The sequence below is a fragment of the Artemia franciscana genome, chromosome 2 (assembly GCF_032884065.1).
Source record: "Artemia franciscana chromosome 2, ASM3288406v1, whole genome shotgun sequence".
In the NCBI taxonomy this organism is placed as follows: domain Eukaryota; kingdom Metazoa; phylum Arthropoda; class Branchiopoda; order Anostraca; family Artemiidae; genus Artemia; species Artemia franciscana.
In genome coordinates, this window is record NC_088864.1 from 17,605,621 (window position 1) to 17,624,078 (window position 18,458).

General features: G+C 33.4%; 1 protein-coding gene across 1 annotated transcript in view; it reads left to right on the forward strand.

Annotated features, from left to right (window-relative positions):
- LOC136038017 (glucosamine-6-phosphate isomerase-like) overlaps positions 1 to 17,849 on the forward strand; it is a 30,341-nt gene extending 12,492 nt beyond the window's left edge. The window contains exons 4-6 of the mRNA XM_065720953.1: positions 1,935 to 2,119; positions 6,538 to 6,711; positions 17,748 to 17,849. Of these exons, the coding sequence (XP_065577025.1) occupies positions 1,935 to 2,119; positions 6,538 to 6,711; positions 17,748 to 17,798 (410 nt within the window). The 3' untranslated portion in view covers positions 17,799 to 17,849. The remainder of the gene's footprint in view (positions 1 to 1,934; positions 2,120 to 6,537; positions 6,712 to 17,747) is intronic.
- Positions 17,850 to 18,458: the final 609 nt, after the last annotated feature.

Below are 18,458 nucleotides of genomic sequence, written 5' to 3' on the forward strand. Positions count from 1 at the left end.
CTGTTCGTTTTAAGCTTTAAGATTTAAAGAATTTCATATTTTTAGAATCACCATAAAAATCCAATTCCTTTAGAGTATCTATTATTACAAAAGTCCTCTTTTAGAGTTTTGTTTATTACTAGCCCGAGTTGTTTTTTTTTTCCAGTCCGTTACCACCAGCTTTGTAATATAAAAAATAATAAGGATAAAACCCAATATTTCCATTTATTCTCCGATAAAAGCAAAGTTCTAGTGTCATCTGCTCTCCCCACCCAGTAAATTTCCTGAGGGTGCTCATGAATTGTTACCCCTTTCCAACTCTCATCTTTTTTTTTGTCGGTAAGCATATGAATGAAACCTTTTATGTTACGAAAGCCGCCTACATAATGACCCAGAGCCCCTCCTTCAAGATAACTAATGCGCAATTATACATCAATATATACAATTCTTGAAACATAAATTTAATCAACTTGGTTAAATGAAACTTTGAAATAATTTTTATATAATCCATTTATTTGGAATGGAAAACGTAACTTCTTAGGAACGAATGCGCCACAATGCAGCACTACTTGCTCTGAAACTCGGAATCTCAAGACATAGTTTTTCTGTACTTCTAAATCAATTTGCTATCTCAAAATTTTCCATCGATAGCTACTTGGCCCTCTTTGGAGAAAATCATAGTTTGGTGCCACAAAAGAGAAAACACCACTATCCCGGTGGAAAAATCTTTTTGGCTACTTAAAATGCACCCAAGATATTTTAATTTCCGTCTGAACGACCCTTCTCTCGATTTTTCAGTTCAGTTCACTCTTGGGTATATTAAAGAAATATATAACAGTCATAACGTACGTAATCTCTTGTCTCTATGCAAACATGCATGTTGAGTTCCTTATCGCTTCAAAGAGTGAGGTATTGACGAGGGAGCGAACCGTCTCATATGCGTAATAATGTCTGTTCGTTTTAAGTTTTAGTGTTGCTCCTTACTTTCAATTGCGCCATGAAATATTCATCCATTTAAAGATTCTCCCACGTAACCTTCTCCCGCTTATCCCATCCCCCACCACAGAAAATCCCCCCTGAAAACGTCTGATACTTCCCAAAAACCAATACTATATCTAAACAATGGGCACAGTTCACAGCTTGCAGCCCTTCCCCTGGGGACTATGGGGGATTGAATAATAGTTATTAGATTTTTGACTATGCTGAACAAAACGGCTATCTCAAAATTTTTATCGGGTGACTTTGGAAAAAATGAGCGTGGAAAGAGACCTAGTTGCCCTCCAATTTTCTGGTCACTTTAAAATGGCACTAGAGCTTTTTATTTCCGTTCGAAGGGGCCCTCTAGAGATATTCTAGGGTCACTGGGCCGATACGATCACCCTTGGGAAGAAAATAAAACAAAAAACAAATAAACACGTATCCGTGATCTTTCTTTTGACAAAAAATACAAAATTCCACATTTTTGCATATAGGAGCTTGAAACCTCCACATTAGGGTTCTCTATTACGCTGAATCTGCATTAAAATTTGATTCTTTAGATGTATCTGTTGGTATCTAAATTCCGTTTTTTAGAGTTTCGGTTACTATTGATCCGGGTCGCTCCTTACTTACAATTCGTTACCACGAACTGTTTGGATTATTATCAAAACTCGCTTTTTTAGAGTTTGTTTACTACTAGTCCGAGTTGCCTCTTACATTTTGTCACAGTATCATACCAGAGGGCCAATTTGTTTTCAATAAGCCTGGATTATCGATTATGTTTAAGACGCTATAATTTTCAAAAAAAAGATAATATATTATTTATAAGATTGTTCATAAATTATTTCCTTTTTTTGCATTTCTGTCTTCTAGGGAAGAGGGCTGAAATAAGTTAGCATCTTGAAACAGGAAAGACAAAGAGGCTGTTTTTACGATTAATGATTTACTTAAAAAATTTAAGTTGCACTATATTTAAGGTATCGGGCCGGATGGCCACATTGCTTTCAATGAGCCTGGGTCATCACTAACTTCAAGAACACGTGTGAAAACTCTGGCCTACGACACAATATTGGCAAATGCTCGTTTCTTTGATAATGATATTTCAAAGGTCCCAACGCAAGCTTTAACCGTAGGAGTTGGCACAATAATGGATGCAAAAGAGGTAATTTTTACATGAGTAGCGTAGGCTTAAATAAAATATTATTCCATGTGGTGTGCCGCAAGGCTCAATATCAGCATATTGAATGCTTAGGATGACTTGAAACGTTGCATGCCCCCATATAATCAAAATTCACATTCCAGCGAACAAACTTATTATTGTTAATTTTTAACAAAACGACGGAAAGATAGACTTACGTTTAACTGTTTTTACCAAGGTCTCATTTTGCTCCTGTTTTTAGTCTCAAGCTTATGATTCTTTTAAGGAGTCCGGACTTCAAACTAGATTATAGCTTCCAAACATGTGACTTTTCTCTGCAGCAATTTATATTTCGCTATGGGTTAATTCTCATCTTCCTTTGTAAGGTAAAGCTTAAGGTGAGCAGAGGATGCAAAACAGTTTTCTTTTCCTTTAGCTACCAGGTTCTATAATGATTGCTGTCTAGGCATCCAAAATAGAGCAAAGGAATAGTTGACATTTGAAGTCCCATTTCCCAAGCATTCCTTCTTATAAATAATCTTCTTCAAAACGTCCGTGGTCTTTAATTTTGGTAATTTAAAAATTTAGATCAACTTGTCTAAATTAAGTTGTAGCAATGATAAAAGAAGATATTCGCAGTGCCATGTTAACACTCTATACTAAGTTTTCTTTTCTAATAAATGCTTCAATGCAAAGTTAATAAAATAACATCAAATTGGAAGAAAACATTACATATAAAGATTCATTATAGATGAAGCAAGCTCTGTTCATATTTTAGATATGATACTTTGCAGTAGACCGCCTGTCCGAAATTTATTTTTGTCACAAATAAAAAAAAAACGAAAAACATATGACAAACAAACCAAGCCAAGTTGAAAAAAGCGGGGGTGGATTAGCGACATAAGCAATGAATAAATTATAAATCAATAAATCTCATTTAAATCGCTCTTTGTTTTGACATAGAGCTATTATACAAAAGTAATCGTGTTGATTGAAACCCCAATTTATTTTAAATAGAACTTATAAGTCCTGTTAGGAAAGGTTGCAAAGAATAAACAAAGAGAGACAGTTAAGTATTTAGGACAATATGTAAAGAATACTGGCCTAATTGATGTTTTGTAAAATAATGAATAGTGTAGTATATGTGGGTGTATGGCTATGCATGAATTGTTTTGTAAAAATTGTCCGGTTCTTCCTCCCCTGTTAAATAATTGTAAATTAAATTTGTAAATATAAAAATGTGTTGATGATAAAACAGAAAAACGATCCTGGAGCATAGAGAAGAAATTCTGGAAGCTCCATTCAATCATGCCAACAACAAAAACTTATAAGTCCAGCAAAAAAGCAAACGTAAAATCAGGTTTCTGAATGAAAAACTGCCGTTTTCGCTGAATAAAAAAAAAACCAACAAACAAAGGGGAAGTATAAATACAAAAACATAGTAGTATGAAAAAAGCATGAGAGATACAACTACTTACTTAGATAAACAGCACGTTGGGTAGGGTGTCTGATTCTGATTAAATAAAAAAACTAGCTTTTTTAACTGGAGGAAAGGAACGACATTAAAACTTAAAACGAACAGAAATTACTCCTTATGTGAAATGGGTTTTCCCCTCCGCAATCCCTCGCTCTTTACGCTAAAGTTTTTTATTGTTTTAAAAATTAGAATTGTGGCAAAGAGTTAAACTTTAGCGTAAAGAGCGAGGGATTGCGGAGGGGAAAACCCATTTCATATAAGGAGTAATTTCTGTTCGTTTTAAGTTTTAATGTCGCTCCTTACTTCCAGTTAAAAAAACTAGTTTTTTTTATTTAATTTCTGAACGTTTTTGAATTAATGCATGTTTGATTTCGGCTCTCCACACATAAATTATTAGAATGAAATTTGCGTACTAATTCTTTTTTTGGCTAAATGACTTACTCTTAATTTTGATCAGACGATTTTGAGAAATAAGGGGTGGGGAAGGAGGTGTAGTTGCCCTCCAATTCTTCGGTTACTTAAAAAGGTAACTAAAACTTTTAATTTTTAACCAACGTTTTTATTAGTAAAAAATATACGTAACTTAAGAATTAACTTACGTAACACACTTTTATATTCTTATATTTGTATTATGTATATGAGGGGGTTTTTCCCCTAGTTAATACCTCGCTCTTTATACTAAATCTTTACTCTAAAATCTTGAGTTTTATCCCAATTCTTTAAGAATGACCTCTGAATCAGAAAGGCCGTAGAATAAGTAGTTGAAATTACTAAAAATACTTTAGCATAAAGAGCAAGGTATTTATCTCCTCCTAAATACCTCGCTCTTTATGCTAAAGTATTTTTATAACCCCTCATATGCGTAAAAATCCCTGTTCGTTTTAAGTTTTATCTCCTCCTAATTACCTCGCTCTTTATGCTAAAGTATTTTTAGAATCCCTCATATGCTTAATAATCTCTGTTCGTTTTAAGTTTTAATGCTACTCCTTACTTTCAATTGAAAAAACTTTTCATGTTTATTTTTTCATTTTTTTATAGTAATGCTAGAAAATCCTGCGCCCTTTTCATTGAGTTTCTCTTCCCCCATGACATATTCCTCCAAGGAAAGATCCTCCCATATAGCCCCCTCCCCTCAACCCAATCCCCCAAACCAAAAGAATCCCCTGAAAACGTCTGTACACTTCCCAATAACCATTACTGTATGTAAACACTGGTCAAAATTTGTAGCTTGCAGCCCCTCCCCCAGGGACTGTGGGGCAGTAAGTCATCCCCAAAGACATAGTTATTATGGTTTTCGACTATGCGGAACAAAATGGCTATCTCAAAATTTTGATCCGTTGACTTTGGAGAAAACATGAGCGCGGAAGGGGGCCTAGGTGCCCTCCAATTTTTTTGGTCACTTAAATAGGGCACTAGAACTTTTCATTTCCATTAGAATGAGCCCTCTTGCGATATTCTAGGACCACTTGGTCGATACGATGACCCCTGGGAAAAAGAAAAAAGAAACAAATAAACACGCACCCGTGATCTGTCTTCTGGCAAAAAATACGAAATTCCACATTTTTGTAGATAGGAGCTTGAAATTTTTGCTACAGGGTTCTTTGATACGCTGAATGCGATGATGTGATTTTCGTTAGGATTCTATGACTTTTAGAGGGTGTTTCCCCCTATTTTCCAAAATGAGGGAAATTTTCTCAGGCTCGTAACTTTTGATGACAAAGACTAAATTTGATGAAACTTATATATTTAAAATCAGCATAAAAATCCGATTCTTTTGATGTATCTTTTAGCATCAAAATTCCAGTTTTTAGAGTTTCGTTTACTATTGAGCCGGGTCGCTCCTTACTACAGTTCGTTACCACGAACTGTTTGAGAAAGGTCAGTATTAAAAATATCACTGAATGTAGTAAGCTAACATGGTTCCATCTAACATTATTAAGTTTTTTGTGCATTTGGTCCTACTGGTCCAGGATATTACAGATATAGGTCTCTAGCAGTTCAGAAAAATAAAGTTTATCAATGTATATGCTTAAGATACTCTGACTGTTTGACAGGCTCCTTTGCGAGGGCCAGTATCCTCAATTTCTTTTTTTGGGGGGGGTATTAGAATTTCCTTTTCTCGGGGTTTTACTGTCGTAAGTTTCAACTCGATCAAGAAAAATTTTTTTAGCCCTTTTCAAGTCCCATTTTGGGATGTCCATGCTTTCAGTCCCAATCTTTGGGGTGTCTGGGCCAACCAATTTCCTTTGTGTATTAGAGTCTTCTTGGCCCAGGAACTCACTAGTTTGAGCTTTGTGGCCCTTCTATGGTTTGCCAAAAAGACAAAGTGTGGATATACAAATATACTCTTCCAACTCGTCCGGAATACACACGGGATTACTTTTGATTGAGGCAGGGTACAATATTAATAGGATGGGTTTTATTAGGTTATGGGGATTATCAATTCAAAATAAAATGACATAATTAGCAAATTATATAAAGACATATGCAAAATTTAGGTATAAATTATAATAATCTCGAGGTTTCAGTAGGGAAAAGGCATAGACCTAAAGATCCTGGTGGCCTGTTCGTAAAATTGGAATTAAAGAAAGTTTGTTATTTGATTTTGTAAAGTGGCCACTGTAAGTGGGGATTTCCTGTAGCGATAGGATGTCCTCTGTGCGGTAGAGCATTTTTTTAATGTAGTCTAGAGGTACTAGTACAATAATGCGAATGCATTGTTTAGCTACTATTTTTAATTACATTAAAGTGTAGGTTGCATTTAGCTTTTTTTAGATGTTTTATATTTTTTTTTTGTTCTAAAATATTTGTGCCACTGAGAGGAGAGGAGATGGGAATTATTATGAGTGAATATATTGATTAACTTCTTAATTATATTTTAATTAATGTAGTTTCTTAAGTATTTTTATTATCTTGTCGTGCTACCTTGATGTGATATATAACTTTTTAATACGATATTTTTAAGGTGATGATTTTGATCACAGGATCGCACAAGGCTTTGGCACTTGCTAAAGCAGTTGAGGAAGGTGTAAATCACATGTGGACAGTTTCATCACTTCAACTGCATCCTAAGGCTGTACTGGTCTGTGATGAAAATGCAACGATGGAACTGAGAGTTAAAACTGTTAAATATTTCAAGGTAATTATTAAACATATTAAGCATATTATGAATTCTAAAATAAATTCAGGAATAGATGGTCAGCAACTAAACTTTGAAATAATAATGACTCAAGTTACTGTAGTTTAAACTTTTGTATGAGAATAGAATTACATCCGACTCTAGCGACAATAATATAAAGAGAGTAAACGATCAAAAATGGGGGTTTTAAAGACCATATGAAAATACTAAAGAAAACACAGAAAACGAATATTTCGAGAGAACAACCGCCTCTCTTCTTCGGCGTGAAAAAAATAATTTGAACAAGGAAAAAACGAAACCAAAAAAAATTGCGCGGGCCGTACAACAAAACTAATGAAAAAAACCGCCAAGAAATTAAAAAAAAAATCAGTAAAAAACCACGAATTAAAAGAATTAAAACCAAATACTTGTCAACAATAAAGTGAGTTATTCGTCAATATCCGCGATTTTCACAAAAAAATTGGCCTTTAAAAACCCCATTTTTGATTGTTTTCTTTGTTTATGCTATGGCAGGCCAATGTGACTTAATAAATTATCTTAGCGACAATAATATAGCTTGGACATAGTTCAAAAAGTCAGGGCTTGTTCAATTTTCAAGCGAACTTTTCGTTCTTTTTTTGAATATTTTTTGAGGAATAGACTTGAAGATTACTTCAGTATCTATATATGAGCATAAATATGGAAGTTGAGAGGGAAGGGTTGCACCACTGCCGCGTCAGTTTTCCGCAAGGAAATGTAACTAAAACTTTACTTTTGCCAATAGAAAGAAAATGCTCTAATGTCTTTCTAAAACTTTTGATGAGGTTTGGAATACAACATTTGCAGCGACAGAATTTGATTTTGTACCAATTCTAAATGTGAAAAGTTCCTGAATTTAAGCTTGCTCATCAGAAGGTATTAGTAGAAAAAAAATTTCATAATTTTTGAAAATGGGTTGAGACATCCCCCAAAATGGGGTGATATATTTTTAGTCCATAAATTAAATTTGATATATTTTTTAACCGTAAAGCTACATATATATTATGAACATAGCCTACCATTTTAAAAGGCCTTACTGGGGCACAGCATAACTTTTTTACTATACATTATTAAATATCTCTAAATTGAGAATCTTATCTATAAATTAAATTCAATACGGTATATCTTTTAACCCTTATGAACATAGTCATAGTTTAAGAGGCTTTATCGGCCCACAGTGTAACGTTTTTACTGTATGGGTTAACGTTAACGTTAACGTTAACAGTTAACGTTTTATTAAATAGGTCTAAACTGAGAAAATCCTAAAACGATATGAAATTATAATGAGGGTTACGCAGGTATGTACAAACACGATTAATCAGTTGCGTCTGTTTTCATTTTGTAAAGGGTAATTGTATCAAATTAGGGATCCCATATTATCAAAAGATGGCTTATTCCAGCAAAGATTTGTGCTTTTGAGCAAAAATTCTTGGATTCCTCATCAAATTAGAACTATTGAAAGGATACGATATTGGAAAGATCTATTTTTATTGGATTAACTTCTAATTTATTAACTTCAGATTTTATACAGCAGTGTAAAAAAGGGCTTAAAATGATCTTTAATCTATAAATAATTCTAGCTTAAAATTATAAGTCAATGATTAGTTTATAAGATTAGCTAGATCAGTTATAAGTCAATGCTTCAACTAAAGATCAAAGTTTATTTTGATCGAACCTGAATTTTTCTGAAATAAGCCTTTTATATCCAAGGCTTGTTAGGTTCTTTTATATCCATTTTTTTCGTTTATCAATCATTAAATAGCTAAGAAGATGTTAGTATGCATAACATAGAGTAGTTGAAATGAAGAGATTAGCAACAAAATAAAAATCATATCTTTAGTTTTGTTGTTTTTCTAATCAACTTCAGGCTTTTTTGGGTAGCATTAGATGGCTCTGATAGTTTCTTATTCAGGGGGATGAGCTTTTATCGGCTTCCCATACTCTTTTTGTTGTGCCAGAAGACAAATGTTGAGCAATAGTTACAAAATCTCACGCCATTTACAATGCCACCACCCCATTTCTGGTTAGAAAATTAACAAAACAAACGCCGAATGTGGATTTCAGGGTTAGACAATTCCTAAGACATAGAAGCTTTCTAGAATTTCTAGAGATTTCTAGATTTCATAGAAGATATTTATGAAATAATACAGATTATTTTTCTTTTATTATTTTTATTGATTTTCAAATTATATTTGTTGATTTATGAATGCCCTTTAAGCAAAAATTACGCTTTTGTCTTTGACGCAGTAGAAGTGAAGTATAAAAAATTAAAAAAATAAACCCAGCTTCATCTATCTATTGTATACATTTCAACTTATTATGTAGTTTGGCAAAACTGGCTTTTCAGTCTTTAGCCAAATAAAATTAAAAAAAACTAATTTTTTTAGCTGAAAGTAAGGAGCGACATTAAAACTTAAAACGAACAGAAATTACTCCGTATAAGAAATGGGTTGTCCCCTCCGCAATCCCTCGCTCTTTACGCTAAAGTTTGACTCTTTACCACAATTCTACTTTTTAAAACAATTAAAAGCTTTAGCGTAAAGAGCGAGGGATTGCGGAGGGAACAACCCATTTCATATACGAAGTAATTTCTGTTCGTTTTAAGTTTTAATGTCGCTCCTTACTTTCAGCTAAAAAAATTAGTTTTTTTTATTTAATTTCTGAACGTTTTTGAATTAATGCATGTTTGGTTTTGGCTCTCCGCACATAAATTATTAAAATGAAATTTGTCTATTAATTCTTTTTTTGGCTAAATGGCTTTCTCTTAGTTTCGATCAGACAATTTTGAGAAATAAGGGGTGGAGAAGGAGGTTTAGTTGCCCTCCAATTTTTCGGTTACTTAAAATTGCAACTAGAACTTTTAATTTTTAACGAATGTTTTTATTAGTAAAAAATATACGTAACTTAAGCATTAACTTACGTAACAAACTTTCATAATCTTATATTTTTATTATGTATACGAGGGGGTTTGTACCCTCGTTAATACCTCGCTCTTTACACTAAATTGTAAGTTTTGTCCCAATTCTTTAAGAATGACCCCTGAATCATATATCATGAATAGTTGAGATTACTAAAAATACTTTAGCATAAAGAGCGAGGTATTTATCTCCTCCTAAGTACCTCGCTCTTGATGCTAAAGTATTTTTAGAACCCCTCATATGCGTAATAATCTCTGTTCGTTTTAAGTTTCAATGCTACTCCTTCCTTTCATTTGAAAAAACGTTTTCATGTTTATTTTTCATTGTTTTCTTATAGTAATGCTAGAAAATCCTGCGCCCTTTTCATTGAATTTTTCTTCCCCCATGACAGATTCCTCCAAGGAAAGATCCTCCAACATAGCCCCCTCCCCTCGTCCCCACCCCCAAACAAAATAAAATCCCCCTGAAAACGTCTGTAAACTTCACAATAACCATTACTATATGTAAACACTGGTCAAAGTTTGTATTTTGCAGCCCCTCCCCCAGGGATTGTGGGGGAGTAAGTCATACCCAAAGACATAGTTATTATGATTTTCGACTATGATGAACAAAGTGGCTATCTCAAAATTTTGATTCGTTGACTTTGGGAAAAAATGAGCGTGGGAGGGGGCCTAGATGCCCTCCAATTTTTTGGTCACTTAAAAAGGGCACTAGAACTTTTCATTTGCGTTATAATGAGCCCTCTTGCGACATTCTAGGACCACCTGGTCGATACGATGACCCCTGGGGAAAAGAAAAAAACAAACAAAAAAACAAACAAACAAATAAACACGCACCCGTGATTTGTCTTCCGGCAAAAAATACAAAATTCCACATTTTTGTAGATAGGAGCTTGAAACTTCTACAGTAGGGTTCTCTGATACGCTGAATCTGATGGTGTCATTTTCTTTAAGATTCTACGACTTTTAGGGGGTGTTTCCCCCTATTTTCTTAAATAAGGCAAATTTTCTCAGGCTCGTAACTTTTGATGGGTAAGACTAAACTTGATGAAGCTTATGTATTTAAAATCAGCATTAAAATGAGATTCTTTTGATGTAGCTATTGATATCAAAATTAATTTTTTTAGAGTTTTGGTTACTATTGAACTGGGTCGCTCACTACAGTTCGTTACCACGAACTGTTTGATGTAAATCAAAAGTAAAAAAAAATTCTAATACATACAATTGATACTTCCATTTAGGTTTTAAATTTAACTTTATAATTGTGTCGAGTAAAGCTAGATGACGCTAGCTGTTTTTCAGTTGAAAAATTGAGTTATATATCTTAAACAAAGTTCAGACGGATAGTATTTTTACAAAATATTATTGCAAAATTTTTTAAGTTTTTGATAAAATCTGTTCAGACACAAAAACGTGTTTTATTACTATAGTATGCTTCTGTCTCAAACCTATAAGGTTAAATCAAGGAAGGCAAAGCTGATCGAGGAACAAGAAACGGCAGTTTCTTGTTCAACGCCTCGCTCTTTACGCTAAAGTTTTTTACTGTTTTAAAAAGCAGAGCTAAGAGAAAGAGTCAATCTTTAACGTAAAGGATGGGGCGTTGATGAGGAAGCAGCCCCTTTCATATACGGAGTAATTTCTGTTCGTTTTAAGTTTTAATGTCGTTCCTTACTTTCATTTAAAAAAACTTTTTTTTAATTTACGTATGAGACCAAAAGCAATCCAGAATTCGAATCTGTGAAAAACACGTTTATCTTTCTATATTCGGTACAGTTCACTTAGTTCACTTGTCTCAGAGACATGAACTATGAGGTAGGTGTATTTGTATTAAATAGTTAATGTATAAAGTTAGTATTTTGGTTTAGTTTTTTGTTGTAGTTTCCATTATTTTCTTACTACTATTTATATTTCCATCATATTTTATTATATTTCTTTGTGATTTACCTTTATTCACTTCTTGAATGTGTTTGGTGTAATGCGTATCAGCCGCCAAATAAATCGAAAATACATTATCATTGAATTTACGGTAGCCATTTTTCTTTTAATTTTTCCCCGAAAAGCACTATCTATAACTATCAACGTCTATTCTTAAAATGAGTTGTATATGGCTGAGGGTGAAGATCTTTTCTTTCATTCATTCATTCAATTGAGAATTGTTCAATTTGTGCTTTACGCTTACATATTACAAGTTTCTACCTCTTTCGCGTTCTGTTACTATGCCTTTCAAAATTAATTCTGCAAATACTGCGCACTTCAGTTACGTGAGAAAATCTTTCGATAGAGAAATTTCCTGTGGGAAAATGAAACTATCGTCGGAGGGGAAGATAGCACAGCGTTATCTAAAAAACGATTAGCTATCAATAGCTCGCTCTTACGCTATTTTTTTCATTTTAAAGGAGATCACTTTATTATTGGAATAGGTTAATTACTTAGTTTTAGGACATGGTGATCGTTCTTCAAAAAGCAAAATCGTGCTTCAGGACCTGCAGGAATTTGACTTGGGGGCTGGGGAGGGCAGCCATGTAATTATTTTTGTTAATACACATTCTACACTTATAAAATGACTCTCTATTACATTGCGATATTCTTTCTTATAATCGTGAGATACTTTCTATAAGTGTTGGAAAGCGTGGGTATCTTATTTTACTCACATTATTAAAATTGTTTAGTTTGTCAAGTAGTTCGTAATATCAAACTGTAGTAAGGAGCGACCCACCTCAATAGTAACCGAAACTTTAAAAACGGAATTTTGATACCAATACATCGAAAGTATTGCATTTTAATGCTGATATTAAGTATATAAGTTTCATTATTTTTAGTATTACATATCAAAAGTTACGAACCTGAGAAAATGTGCCACCTTTTAGAAAATAGGGGAAACACCCTCTAAAAGTCATAGAATCTTAACGAGTCATAGAAATCACACCATCATATTCAGCGTACCAGATAACCCTACTGTAGAAGTTTCAAGCTCCTATTTACAAAACTGTGGAATTTTGTATATGTTTCAAACAGTTCGTGGTAACGAACTTTAGTAAGGATTGACCCGGCTCAATAGTAACCAAAACTCTAAAAAATGGAATTTTGATACCAATAACTACATCAAAATAATCGCATTTTAATGCTGATTTTAATTATATAAGTTTCATCAAGTTTAGTCTTACCCATCAAAAGTTACGAGCCTGAGAAATTTTCCGTCATTTTAGAAAATAGGGGGAAACACCCCCTAAAAGTCATAGAATCTTAACTAGAATGACACCATCAGATTCAGCGTATCAGAAAACCCTGTTGTAGAAGTTTCAAGCTCCTATCTACAAAAATATGGAATTTTGTATTTTTGGCCAGAAGGCAGATCACGGATGCGTGTTTATTTGTTTTTCTGTTGTTTTTTTTTTCCCCAGGGATGATCGTATCGACCCAGTTGTCCTAGAATGTCGCGAGAGGGCTCATTCTAACGGCAATGAAAAGTTCTAGTGCCCTTTTTAAGTGACCAAGAAAATTGAAGGGCACCTAGGCCCCCTCCCTCGCTAATTATTTTCCTAAAGTCAACGGATCAAAATTCGGAGATAGCCATTTTATTCAGCATAGTCGAAAAACCTTATAACTATGTCTTTGGGGACGACTTACTCCCCCACAGTCCCCGTGGGAGGGGCTACAGGTTACAAACTTTGACCAGTGCTTACATATAGCAATGGTTATTGGGAAGTGTACAGGCGTTTTCAGGAGGATTTTTTGGTTGAGGGGAGGGGTTGAGAAGAGGAGGATATGCTGGGGGAACTTTCCATCGAGGAATTTGTCATGGGAGAAGAAAATTTCCATGAAAGGAGCGCAGGATTTACTAGCATTACTTAAAAAAAAACAATGAAAAAATAAATATGAAAAAGGTTTTTTCAGCTGTAAGTAAGGAGCAGCATTAAAACTTAAAACGAACAGAAACTATTACCCATATTAGGGGCTCACCTCCTCCTAATACCTTGCTCTTTACGCTAAAGTATTTTTTAGTAATTTCAACTATTTATTCTACGGCTTTTGTGATTTAGGGGTCATTCTTAATGAATTGGGACAAAATTTAAGCTTCAGTGTAAAGAGCGAGGTACTGACGAGGGGGCGAACCCCCTCATATATGTAATAAAACATGAGAATACAAAAGTTTTTTACGTAAGCTAATTTATAAGTTACGTATATCTTTTACTAATAAAAAGATTCGTAAAAAATTAAAAGTTCTAGTTGCCTTTTTAATTAGCCGAAAATCGGAGGGCAACTAAGCTTCCTTCCTGCTTCCTCATCAACGCCCCACTCTTTACGCTAAAGTTTTTACTGTTTTAAAAAGAAGAGTTGAGAGAAAGAATCAAACTTTAGCGTAAAGAGCGGGGCGTTGATGACGAAGAAGCCCCTTTCATATACGAAGTAATTTCTGTTCGTTTTAAGTTTTAATGTCGCTCCTTACTTTCAGTTAAAAAAACTTGTTTATCTAATTTGCCAAAAGACAGATTACGGAGATGTGTATATTTGTTTGTTTGTTTTTTACTCCTTAAGTGACCAAAAAATTTATCGGGCACCTAGGCCCCCTTTCACACACAATTTTTAACCAAAGTCACTCTTGTCGAAATTTTTAGATAGCCATTCTGTTCAAATTAGTCACAAACCTAATACCTGTATATTTGGGGACGACGTAATCCCCCAGAGTCCCCGGGGAAGGGGTTACAAGTTACAAACTGACCATTGTTTACATATAATAATGGTTATTATGAAGTGTACAGACATTTTCAGGGGGACTTCTTTGCGTTGGGTTGGGAGAGGGTGGGAGACAAAGGGTTACGAGGGAGGTTCTTTCCATGGAGGAAAAGTTTATGGGGGAGGAGAATTTCCAAGAAGGGGGCCCAGGATTTCCTAGCATTATTATAAACAAATAAAAACAAATATTTTTTAAACTTGAAGTAATGAACAACATTAAATCGGTACATGAACATAATACATGACGTATATAAGGGGGTTCGTCTCCACCACACTACCTTGCTATTTACGCTTAAGTATTTTTTTTTTAATTTCAACTATTTATTCTACGGCCTTTGTGATTCAGGGGTCATTCTTAAATATTTGGAACAAAATTCAAACTATAGTGTAAAGAGCAAGGTATGGAAAAAAGGGGCGAATCCCATCATGTAGGTAATCAAATTACACAAATATATAATTTCGTTACGTAAGTTAATTCGTAAGGTATATATGTTTATTACTAACTAAAACATTAACTAAAACGTTCGTAAAAAAATAGTTATATTTTTATGTTACCAACAATGGAGGACAACTAGGCCTCCTCCTCCATCCTTTTCTTTTCAAAATTGTCTGATCAAATCTATGAGAAAACCATTTAGCCAAAAAAAATAATATGCAATAATTCAAAAACGCTCAGAAATTAAATATAATTTTTATTTTATTTTTATTACTTGAAGTACATTAATACAAAACGGGTAGAAATTATTCCGTATATGAAAGGGGCTGTTACGTCCTCGACACCCCACTCTTTACACTAAAGTTTTTTATTGTTTTAAAAATTAGAGTTGTGAGAAAGAGTTTAACTTTAACATAAAGAGCGAGGGATCGAGGAGGGGACAGCCCCATTTGTATACGGAACAAACAATAACATAAAACATAATTAACGGGTGTCAAAACTCATTGACAATATATAAAATGATCTACATATGTATTATATAATTTTTAATTATACATAATTATATAACTATATACATATATAATTGAAAGATAGATTCTAAAATTGTACGGGTAATCGTAAGATTTGAAGCCAAGGATAAGCCAACGAAGTATTAACATCTACTTTGGTACCTTAAATCAACGGGAAATATGAACAATGCTACAACAGTGCATAAACTACATTCATTTTATTTTAATATTTAGGTTTTTAGTTTTGATAACAGACAAATTTATCTTTTTTTAGAACGGGAGGGAGGGGCGGTTCGGCAAGTTAAAGAATGTACAACTGTAACATTATAAAGAAAATTTCAAATTTTTAGTTACTATGAAAAGCTCAGTAGGTATTTACGTATTACACCAAACACAATCAAAAAGTCGAATCTGCAATAACACATGTTTACTTTTCTGTATTAAATAAAAAAAACAAGTTTTTTTAACTGAAAGTAAGGAGCGACATTAAAACTTAAAACGACCAGAAATTACTTCGTATATGAAAGAGGCTGCTTCCTCATCAACGCCTCGCTCTTTACGCTAAAGTTTGACTCTTTCTCTCAATTCTTCTTTTTAAAACAATAAAAAACTTTAGCGTAAAGAGCGGGGCGTTGATGAGGAAGCAGCCTCTTTCATATACGAAGTAATTTCTGGTCGTTTTAAGTTGAATTACATTACTCAATGCATTACCATTGAATTAAAGGTAGCCATTTTTCCCCGAAGCCATATCTTTCTTACGAACTTCCTTACGTAACTTCCTTTTAAAGTAAAAAAATATCGTATAAACGAGCTATTGGGGAGAGGCAGCCCCCTTAAATACGTGTTATTTACTGTTCGTATTAAGTTTTGATGTTACTCCTTAACTAAAGTTAAGAAAAAACTATATTTTTATGAAACAACCAATGCGAAGCAATTGGTTGTTTCATAAAAATATAGTTTTTTCTTAACTTTAGTTAAGGAGTAACATCAAAACTTAATACGAACAGTAAATAACACGTATTTAAGGGGGCTGCCTCTCCCCAATAGCTCGTTTCTATCTTTACCTATTAAAGATATGGCTGAGGGCGAAGATATTTTCTTTCGTTCATTCATTCAATTGAGAATTGTTAAATTTATGCATTACTAGTACATATAACAAATTTCTACCTATATCGCGTTCTGTTACTATGCCTTGCACAATTATTTTTGCAAATACTACGCACTTCAGTTACGTGATAGAATCTTTCAGTAGAGAAATATCCTGTGGAAAAATAAAATTTTCCTAGGAGTGGGAGACGGATTTAACAACATTTTTTAAAAAACAATTGGTTGTTTCATAAAAATATAGTTTTTTCTTAACTTTAATTAAGGAGTAACATCAAAACTTAATACGAACAGTAAATAACACGTATTTAAGGGGGCTGCCTCTCCCCAATAGCTCGTTTATACGCTATTTTTTTACTTTAAAAGGAAGTTACTTTATTATTGGAAGAGATTAATTAGTTATATTTAGGACTTGATAATCGTTCTTCAAAATGCAAAATCACACGTCAGGTCCTGCGGGAATTCGACTTGGGGGGTTGGGGCTACGTAGGAGGATCTTTCCGTGGAGGGATTTTTCATGAGGGAAGAGAATTTCGATGAAGAGGGGGGGGTTTGAAAAAAAAAGAAAAAATAATTTTTTTTTTTATTTTATAAAAAAATGAGGAAACAAATAATTTTTTTCAACTGAAAGCAATGAGCAGTATTAAAACTTAGATGAACATACAAGATTACGTATAAAAGGGGGTTCGTCTCCTCCACACTACCTTGCTTTTTACGCCAAAGTATTTTTTGTTGTTTCAACTATTTCTTCAACGTCTTTTGTGATTCAGGGATCATTCTTAAACATTTGGTACAGAATTTAAGCTTTAGTGTAAAGAGGCTTTTTGTAAAGAATTTAAGCTTTATTTTTTAACAAGCAGAGTCGTGAGAAAGAGTCGAACTTTAGCGCAAAGAGCGAATCATTGAAGAGGGAGCAACCCCTTCCATATACGGAATAATTTCTGTTCGCTTTAAGTTTTACTGTCGCTCCTTACTTTAGTTGAAAAAAACTTGTTTTGTTTTTTTTAAGTTCATATGAAATCAAGATGATTCCAAGCTATTCATTCCTGACGAAAACCTCGGCTTCAAAAAAGTTTTGAGGTTTGGCTTATAACTTGTAATGATTTTGCTTCCAACTTGAAAATGTTCAAACAGAAGGGCTTTAGTCCTTTAAGAAAAACTCTTATCCCTTAAGGACAAAATCCTTAAGGGATGTCGTCAAAATTTTATGCATCTGAACTGACCATTAGCAATTTCTGCTTCTCCTAATTCTAAATGTTTATCTTGAATTCTTCAAGAGTGATACCTATTTTGCATTTAATAGCTGTTTTTCTTCCAGGAACTGGCAAATTTTCATTTCGCTGCAGTTGGCTATCCTACCAGCAGTTAAGCTGATTGTAATTACTTTTATAATTGCTGAAAAATATAGGATATACTGATAGCCATGATATAAGCATGGTATTTCAACGCTGAGTTTGATTTTTATAGCAACTGTTTTGTTTTCAAATATAATTATATAGAAAATAACGAAAAGTTTATTTTGGCCTTTAATAGAATAGGGAATTATTAAGTAGATCAAGACTCAAAGATTTCTAAGAATTTAAAGAACAACTTTCAAAAAGTTTTTCAATTAACAAACGTATATACTGATAACCATCAAATATTTGATGTCAAAATAAAAATCATCATCTGAGACCATCAAATATTAAACATGATGATATCCAACCCAAATTCAGCTAATCATTTCCTTATATTAGCTAATACATAGCAAAGTAATTGCTTAAGTTATATTTTAATCAATATCTTTGAAAACAACTCTTATTCTACATAATTTTGTTTTTTCGTACCATGAACAGGCTATGGTTTTGCGAATTGAGTTGCAAGCACAGGATTTAGTTATCAGATCTTTTTATCCATTGCAGAGAAACTCCACCTATTGCTTCAAATTTATTTCTTAGTAAATCCAAGTACGTACATCCACAGGGGGGATGGGTATACTAATTCTTCAAATTGTTCATCTTGTCACATATATATATATATATATATATAT